Source organism: Triticum urartu, unplaced genomic scaffold (genome assembly GCF_003073215.2).
Source record: "Triticum urartu cultivar G1812 unplaced genomic scaffold, Tu2.1 TuUngrouped_contig_496, whole genome shotgun sequence".
Lineage (NCBI taxonomy): Eukaryota > Viridiplantae > Streptophyta > Magnoliopsida > Poales > Poaceae > Triticum > Triticum urartu.
Window position 1 is genome coordinate 49559 of NW_024115593.1, and position 9346 is coordinate 58904.

General features: G+C 42.6%; 1 protein-coding gene across 1 annotated transcript; it reads right to left on the bottom strand.

Annotated features, from left to right (window-relative positions):
• Positions 1–6001: 6001 nt before the first annotated feature.
• LOC125528570 (putative WUSCHEL-related homeobox 2) lies at positions 6002–7466 on the bottom strand. The gene is made up of 2 exons (XM_048693019.1): positions 6741–7466; positions 6002–6599 (listed from the first exon to the last, which is right to left on the bottom strand). The coding sequence occupies exons 1-2, from the start codon at positions 7299–7301 to the stop codon at positions 6369–6371; spliced, it is 792 nt and encodes a 263-aa protein (XP_048548976.1). The 5' UTR covers positions 7302–7466; the 3' UTR covers positions 6002–6368.
• Between the last annotated feature and the right edge of the window lie 1880 nt (positions 7467–9346).

Sequence of the window (9346 nt, forward strand, 5' to 3'; positions counted from 1 at the left end):
CGCGTGCGTGTGCGTCCTAGGTGCAATGGACCATCCGTCCGTGCCGTGCGTGCGTGCGTCCACCGCTGCGGTCTGCATGCATGCAATTCGTAAACATCCACCCGTACGCACGCACGCACGTATCCTCCAAATATTCCGGTGTGCGTACGCACCTTTTCGTGTGTTTTTATCGCTCTCGTGCGTAGCACGAGTGAGAGCATCCATGTCGATATGTTTTTTTTTAGCCCGTCAATATGGTTCATGGGTTCGCTGAAATGAAGGGCCCGTTCGGTGTCGCGGAGCGGACGGATCTTGGAGCAAGCAAACAGACACTTCGTAGATTCTAAAAACTAGCAAAGGGCCCGTGCATTGCAACGAGAAAAATATATCATAATATTCAATGGATGTGACCATATTTTGTTGCATCACCAAGACATTATCACTCTCTTTCTCATTGTGTGTGTCGACCAGGTGGGTGGATTCCCAGACGTATTTTTTCGGTCGCTATCGTGTGGGCTGGCCCAGGTGGGCGGAATTTTCCTATCTAAAATGTATTTTTCCAGCAGCCACTGCGTGGGGTTTTTCTATTTGGGGCCTAATGACCTAACGTGTATCCCCTCGTGCCTTCGATCCCGTTTTGGGTTGGCTAATTTTCGGATTCCTTCCTCACCGTTTTTTTTCCTTCTTTTTTTCTTTCTTCTTTTCTTTTTTGTCTTTTTTCAGTTTTTTCTATCTTCCTTTTTTCCTTTTGTGAAAACCTCTTCAAATTTACAAATATGTCGCGAAATTGTTAACAATATTTGAAAATCATGAACATTTTCCAAACTCAAGAACATACTCAGAATAATGAAACTTTTTTAAATTAGCAAACATTTGTAGAAATTCGTCAACTTTTCTAAAAATCATGATTTTATTTTGGTTTCATGAATATACTATTTGCAAATAGATTAATCAAAGTGTCAACATTTTTAAACATTTTCTGAATCGGTGAATATTTTTCGAATCAACGAACATTTTTTTTGGTATTGGTGAGACATTTTTTGAATTTCAGGCATATTTTTTATTTAGCAACATTTTCTGAAATACGTGATTAGTTTTTGAAACAGCGAATATTTTGTGAACCAATAATCTATTTTGTAAGTCATAAATACTTTTCGAACTTTCAGGACATTTTTCCAAATTCATGAATTTTTCTTTGAAATGGCAGACGTTTTTTCAATTTCATTACCACTTTTTTAACACACGAACCCTTTTTCAAATCTTGTTTTTTGCCGAACATTTATTTTCAAAATCGTGAACATTTTTTTGAAAAAATCACAAACTTTTTTGTATCCCTCAAAAAAATATAATTTATAGCACATTTATTTCGATTCTCAAGTATTTTTTATTTTAGGAATTTTTGAGGTCCTAATATATTTAAAGTAGAAAAAAATGAAGAGCTAAAAGAAAATAACAGGCCGCCTGCACATGGCCCGGCTCAAACAGGCGCGCTGCATCTTTTCCCAACGCGCAGAGCACCGTATAGGAGGTCCCGTCTGCATTGGGCCGGTGCAGGCGGGGGGTTTCCTCTGTGCGAAAGGTTTTTTTTTGTGTCATTCCACTAAAAAAAATTATAGGTGGCATTGGTGGGTAATGTTTTACTACTTTCGGGGCAATTTCATGACGTACGGACAAAAGTACTAATTCATTCGTTAGTAGGGAAAAATAGATGGAGAACCCCTTAAAAAGGCATTGGTGGAGAAAAAGGCTTTTCTAAGAAAAAAAGATGGAGAAAAAAGTGTATATTCTAAAAGGGTTCACAAATTTGAAAAAAGCTCATGGGTTATTTTTCTCAAGAGATTTAAAATATGTTCACAAATTTTGAAAAAACAAAAACACATAGAAAATGTTCAAGTCTGAAAATATATTACGGTTTAACTTTTTCATAAATTATAAAAAAATCACAACTTGAAGATGTTCATAATTTTTTAAAAATGAAAAGGTAAAAAAAAGACAAAACCAAGAAAAAACCACGTAAAAGTGAAAGTTGTCATTATAATCTACCTATTACGCGTAATGCACCTGAAAGTTGTCGTTATAATCAACTGGTTACGCGTGTTTGACAAAAACCGAAGCACACCGTCCGGCACGCATGAAGGAACTCAGTACTCCATTGGTCTAAGAAATTAGGCATACATTAAGTATTGCATGATTATACTTATAAGGAAATGATGATGTAATCTTGTAGTATATCAATCGATCGGGTCTCTTCACACAATTATTATTCCAACAATGTGCTCACATTGTTATCGGCATCCTTTCTACTTTAACTATGCCCATGACTAGGAAAATATGATCATCATGTGACACATGAGCTAGTTTTAGATATGAGACTAGATATCTATTTGTTGTTTATTATTACACACAAGCAACTTAGTTTTCTTCCGAATTTCATGGTTATTGTAGATTTGAGAACCATTGCAAGTATAAAACAGAAAATGAATATTAATTACCAACATGGAAATAAATAATAAGATTTATTATTACCTTCAGGGCATATTTTTTTGGTGTGCTTCCATGAGGCGGGAAGGGCGAGGCATCACCTCAACATGCAAACAAGCATGACAAACGACACACCTAAATGATTATTTACAATAAATATTGTTAGTTTTATTTTTCATGTTATTCATCCAACTAGGCATGTTTCAAATAATCTAATACGAAGTATAATGCAACCAATTCCTGGTGCAATGTGCGGGGTATCATCTGGTTTTAATTAGTGTTGGTGTTATATCCTGACAACTTATTTTGATGGTATATTTATGTTTAAAGATGTATGGGGTCCTTAGTTAAGATGGCCCCTCGGAGGTCACACTTTCATGGCCTAGGCCGGCCCTATTCATCTGTTATCTTGGAGATTCGCGAGATTAGGGAGGATTACGGCTATGTGTCGCCTACTGCAATCCACACGCTCCTCGCCTACAGGGCTTGGTGGTAGGACAAAGTACGTTGAGCTGTCGTCATGCTCACATCACTAGAATTTCTTTTTGTTATTTATATTTTAAATGACAATAGTCAAAAACTAAAAATTACCTAAGCAAATTCAAAACCAGGAATTTGGGGAAATGGTAACCTAGTATAAACAAATTGTTACCGCAGTTATAATAAAACAGTGATAACTTTAAAAAAATTGTGGCAATTCCTTTCCATGTTTCAAAAAAATACATGTGCTTTTTTTTACAAAATTTGCATACAATGTAAGAAAGTATTTTTTAATGTAAAAATTGTTTTGTACCACTAAAAAAATGCACGTGACATTTTATGGAAATAGTCCCACATTAAAAAAAATGTTGTGACATTTTTAAATATGTTATATAGAATGTAAAAAAATGTTCACATCGGTCAGAAATGTTTATTGCATTTAAACATGTATATGACACTTTGATTAAATAATCACGTGTTTCCAAAAAATTGCCCGTGAAATCTTTCGGAAATGTTTATACAATGCAAAAAAATGTTTGCGTAGTTTAGAAAAATGTTCAATGCCATTAAAAAAATGTATAACGTGTATTTGGAAAATTGTTATCATGTATTCAAAAGGTGTTCAGAACATGTATTTGAAAAATGTCAATCTGGTATCATAAAAATGTTTCACATGTGCGTAAGAAATGGACATTGTGTACTGAGAAAAAGTAGACATGTGTTTAAAGGAAGAAAACTGATAAACTGACATGGAAACAAAAACAAAAGCAAAAACCAAAGAAAACCAATGAGAAAACAAAGAAACCCAAGGCAAAATGGAGTAAGACAATCAAAAAACAAAGAAACCGGTGAAATAACGAATAAAACCAAATATAAAAACCCATAGATAACCAGACCTGAACGAACCTACAACACGTACGTAGCAAACAAACGATGCTACTGGGCAAGCCCACTACATGTTGCCCTTAGGTGATTCATATTAAGAATTGGTACGGGCGACATACAACTCTGGTGAGTGGGGAGTTCTATCAGTCCTTGATTGACAGGCTTGGCATCCACTGGTGTTGGTTGTGGCATAGCATGAACCTAAGCATGGGTTGTTCGTAACCCGGCACCACGAGACAGAAAACTGGTGGTGAAGTGGGCGATGTTGGAGAGCATTGGGGGCAGGCGGTATGAGTAGAGAGTTGAAGCTGTCGTTGAAGGCGAGCATGCGGCTGTCTTGGTCCACCACCGACACTGCCAATTGACAAGAAGGACAACTTGTATTTGCAGTGGTTGCGATAGCTGGAGCAACTCATGAGTGAAGATTGAGAGCGAGATGATCGGCATGGCGGAGTGACGGACTAGTGGGACTGGGAAGGGGACTTGCAGCAAACGCCGATGGGGTTGACCGACATGTTGCGGATTATAAACTTTACAAAAGCTTGATTTAAGATGTGATATTCAAAGTTAAAAAGAAACATGGAGGGTACGTTCTTCTCATACTATTTAGATTATTTTTTTCTCAAGAAGGGAAAAAATGTAGATTTTTTTTGAGGGGAAAAAAATGTAGATGTGGGTCCATTTGAAATTGGACCGCACTCGTCATTGGACCAGTGCCGTTGGTTAATTACATGAGTAAATCCATCTGCGGCTGCACAGTGGTGGCTGTCAATTCGATATTTGTTGGGCTGGGGACCAGATGGGCCGGCGACAGGGAAGAACATTCTCCACCTTGCACACACAAAGTTTGAACTTGAAGTTAGTTTGGATGTTGGTCCCATGCCATGTCAGTTAATTATTAATTTTGTCTCAAAAAAGTTAATTATTAATTACCCCTCAGAAAAGTTAATTATTTAATTAACGAGCGCATATGCAGTACTCCATGCTCGTGGCGCGCCACCAGTACCTACGAATCCATCAATAATCAAGGCGGTGCTAAAAAGGGACATTTATTTAAATTACATACAAAGGCAGAAAATCTCAAGATTGCTCTGAATTTTCTCGAACAAATCTCATTTTTAGTACCTTGGTGAATCCGCCAAACATGAATACAACTCTAGTCCCCAGTTTTTTGTTTTGTTTTTTCTTCCTTTTTTGCGGTAGCATTTGTGTAGGATAGAAACCCGATGGAGGTGGAGTTGGGAGACCCATGCACTAGCTGGTGCAACAAGGAACATTTCATCCATGCATACCCACTTTGAAGCTAAGATGCATGTCGATGGAGCAAAAGCTTACAGGGTGCTTGGATCCAAGGGACTATTTTTAGTTTGACTAAAAATACTCTTTTTTAGAGGCTAAAGTTTCAAGCACCCCTGACTAAAGAGAGGCTAGGGCTAGTCTTGAGGCTAAAACTTTTTAGTCATAGGAAACCTACTAAAATATGTATTAGCCCTCTCTCTCATTTAATTTCTCTTCTTTAACACATGCGAGTTCTGAATTGGAGGGTTTGGAGGATAATAAATGCTCAATAACTTGATTTTAGTCTTTTTAGTATTTGGATCCAACCATGGGTGAGGCTAGCAAATTTTAGTCCCACTACTTTTAGTCATGGGACTAAAACGTATCCAAGCACCCTCTTAGAGGGTGCTTGGATCCAAGGGCAGACTAAAAATAGTCTCTTTTAGAGGCTAAAGTTCCAAGCACCCCTGACTAAAGAGAGGCTAGGACTTAGTCTTGAGGCTAAAAATTTTTAGTCATAGGAAACCTACTAAAATATATATTAGCCTTCTCTCTCCTCATTTAATTCCAATCCCGCGAGTTCTGGATTGGAGGGTTTGAAGGATAATAAATGCTCAATAACTTGATTTTAGTCTCTTTAGTATCTGGATCCAAACATAAATGAGGCTAGCAAATTTTAGTCCTACTACTTTTAGTCGTACTTAAACTAGTTGCATGCGGTAAAACGTTTCATGCGTAAGTACGACCTCGCTACTACTCCCTCCGTTCCTAAATATTTGTCTTTATAGACATTTCAAATGACTACTACGTACGGATGTATGTAAACATATTTTAGAATGTAGATTCACTCATTTTGCTTCGTATGTAGTCATTTGTTGAAATGCCTAGAAAACAAGTATTTAAGAACGGAGGTAGTAGCTACCTAGCTAGTCCTTGGCTAGCTGGGGCAGCATGCACTTGCCACCTTCTCATTCCATGCACCCATCCATGCACTGACCAATCAATGCACCCATCCATGCATTCGCTTCTCTTCCTGCCGCCAACCTACCTACACTCCGCATCAAGCTGAAGATCATCAGGTACTACTAAAGCGGATTAATAATCAACGAAAAATCGATGGGAATTACAAAGATACGTACTCCTACGTACTGCTCTACCTGCGTACGTACAACGCGCGCAACGTACGGACTGCTCTACGTACTACGACGACGACTGCTGCTGCTGCTGCTACTGGTGGCTAGCTATAGGTTGGAGGTAGTATATAGCTAGGCGACGTCGCGCTGCTCCTCCTTGATCGCGCCGGGGAAGAGGTCCAGCGTCTTCAGCGGCCGGCAGAACAGCCCCGTCGCCGTCACCGGCGCCGCCTGATCTTCCGTCGCCGCGGCCAGCTGCTGCGGCTGCTGCTCGTACCGCGACGGCCGGCATGTGTCCTCCACCACGCCGAAGTTGCCCAGCCTCCCCAGCGAGTACTCCGGCGATCCCACTACGCCTCCTCCCTGCACGCACAATAGTATGAACCCAGGTCAGGTCATGAACTCATAATCAGCTCAAGGTAAACGCAGACGCAGCATGTGCGTAGTAAGTAACAAATCGATGGAGGAGGTGACAACGACAAGGTAGCATCTTAGGTTTCGTACCTGATGATGGAAGGAGAGCGGGGTGTTTGGCGGCGAGGGCTCGGCGCACCGGCTTGCCGGCACGCCGGCGAAGGGGTAGGCGTACCCAGCAGCAGCAGCGTAAGCGGAAGCTGGGACGGTCGTCGGGAGCAGGTGCTGGTCGTAGCCGCCACCGGCGCAGGAGGCGGAGTAGTACTGCTGCTGCTGCGGGTGCTGCAGCAGCGGAGGAGGCACCGCGCCGGCGCCGAGGAGCTGCTGCTGCTGGTGGTACTGGCCGGCGTTGGCGGCGGCGTAGTAGTGCGCGCAGGAGAGGAGGTGGTGGCTCATGCAGAGCCTGCGGCGGAGCTTCTGGCGGTCCCGGGCCTTGTGGTTCTGGAACCAGTAGAAGACGTTCTTGCCCTCGATGCGGCCGTAGTGGGCCAGGTGCGCCGTGATCTGCTGGATCTGCGACGCGTTGGGGGTGCGCAGCCCGCCGCGGTACATCTCCTCCAGGATCATCAGCTGCTCCGGCGTCGGGCACCACCGCGTCGTCCCCGTCACCACGCTCGTCGCCGCCGCCGTCGCAGTCGCCGTCGCCGCCATCGCACGTGCTCTTGGCTCTTGCTCGATCTTTTGGTGGAGAGTGCTGTGTGTGGACTGTGGACGGAGAGACAAAAGGTGTACTAGGAGGAAGAAGAAGAGAAGAGAAGGGGAGTTTGCTGGTTGGTTGGGTTCGTTTGGTTTGGTTGCTCCCTGTGTGGCAAGCCAAGGATGGCCGGGCAGGGGTTATTATAGGCAGCCGCGTGCGCGCGGCGACACTCTCTAGAGCAGAGATAGAAAGAGAATCTAGCTCTAGAGAGAGAGAGAGAGAGTGAGTGAGTGTATGTGTTGTGTTAGAGGGAAGGGTCTAGAGAGAGAGAGAGAGCATGGGTGTGTAGAGTGACACAAGGAGGAATGGAGAGTGGCCAAGGGCGCATGCATGCATGCAAGAATTAATGTGTGTGTGTGTGTGTGTGTGTGTGTGTGTGTGTGGTGTACCGTTGTAGGGTGGATTTCGTGATTGTATAATCGATTGCACCATGATGGTGGTGGCCGGCCCGTTGCATGGTGCTCCGATTGGATACATTTGTCTTCGAGACATTTTGGTTCTGTCTCCTCCTGGACACACGCACGTACTGGCGTGGTACGTACGATGGATGTATACGTGGTGACGGATATACGCAGAGTTATTTGCCGCTCGTGGTACTCGCATGTGCTCTATAACACTACGCGCGTAGTGTCGCGCGCTAAGCGGAATATACATGTCAGTGGGTACGTACATACGCTACTACTACGTGTTTCCTGCCATGCACGGACAGGGCGCAGAGAGGGGCGCAATGCATGCATGTGAGGTTCAGTTAATGATATGTCGTATACGTGTCCGTATATGCTGTGTGTGGAAGTTGCAAAATTGGGGAGGCATGCACGGGCACGGAATTCGGCTTGGGAAGTTGGCTCAGTGAGTGAAATCGTGGCTTTTCGCTGCAGAATGTGAGGAGCTTGTGACCACCACGCTTCTTTTTGCAAGTTGAAGAGAAGGGTTCCTTCTCTTCACCCGAGCTCATATGCTCCCGCATGAACAGTAAAATAAAAAAAATCGAAAAAAAATCAAAAAATTCCAGATTTTTTTTGAGAGAAACATTGACAAAAGTTCTAAGTGCCTGCAAAAATTCATCATGAAATCACATTCCTGTAAGGCGTGGCAAAAAAAACAAATTCAGTGATTCAAAATGCATTTGAAAGTAGCTTTTTCAGAGTACTATTTTTGTTTTTTTTGCCACGCCTTCTAGGAATGTGATTTCATGACGAATTTTTGCAGGCACTTAGAACTTTTGTCAATGTTTCTCACAAAAAAAATTTGGAATTTTTTGAATTTTTTTGATTTTTTTTTCAATTTTACTGTTCATGCAGGAGCATATGAGCTCGGGTGCAGATTAGCTGCGTCCAGAAGGAACTGAGAGTAGAGCGAGGGGCTGACTGTACAATTTCTTTTATCAGAGATATTATGGGCAAAGAAACAAATCCGGAGGGGAACTCTGATCTATCGATGAACATCATGTCAGTACAAAGAAGACAAAAAGAATAAAAAATACGTCCATATTCATAGACCACCTAGCAAAGATAACAAGCACTGGACCGAGACGACGAATGCATGCCACCGTCATCATCCCTTTCTTACGGGAGCCGAGCAAAACTTTTTATAGTAGACAGTTAAGAAAACATTTATGCTAATGGCCCAAAAACCAGTGCATTAGAACAGCAATCGCCGCTGATGAAGAGAAGCGTAAATCGGAAGGATCCCAGTAGACAAATGAAGGCTGGATCCCAGCAAATACGCTGGAAATAAACACCGACCAAATCTTGCAAGATCCTTCAAAGACACACCTCCACACGCTATCCGATGATGCTAGAAGTCCTGCCGGGATTGGGGGCTAGGAGGGAAGAACCTTATTCCATCTTAGGGAGCCGCCGACGCCTCCCCTTACTCCCTGAGCAGGATACAAACCATAAACAAAATTTAAAGTACGAAGTAGAAACCCTCCAACCAGACAAGAGGTGGGATCCACCGCGTCTCCATAGCGCTAAGACCAAAGAAAACGAGACAGATC

Excerpts from the sequence above, each read along its gene's own strand:
- LOC125528570 (XM_048693019.1), bottom strand. The coding sequence starts at position 7,301 with ATGGCGGCGACGGCGACTGCGACGGCGGCGGCGACGAGCGTGGTGACG. Across the intron at positions 6,600-6,740 it reads CGCTCTCCTTCCATCATCAG|GGAGGAGGCGTAGTGGGATC; the intron begins GTACGAAACCTA and ends TTGTGCGTGCAG.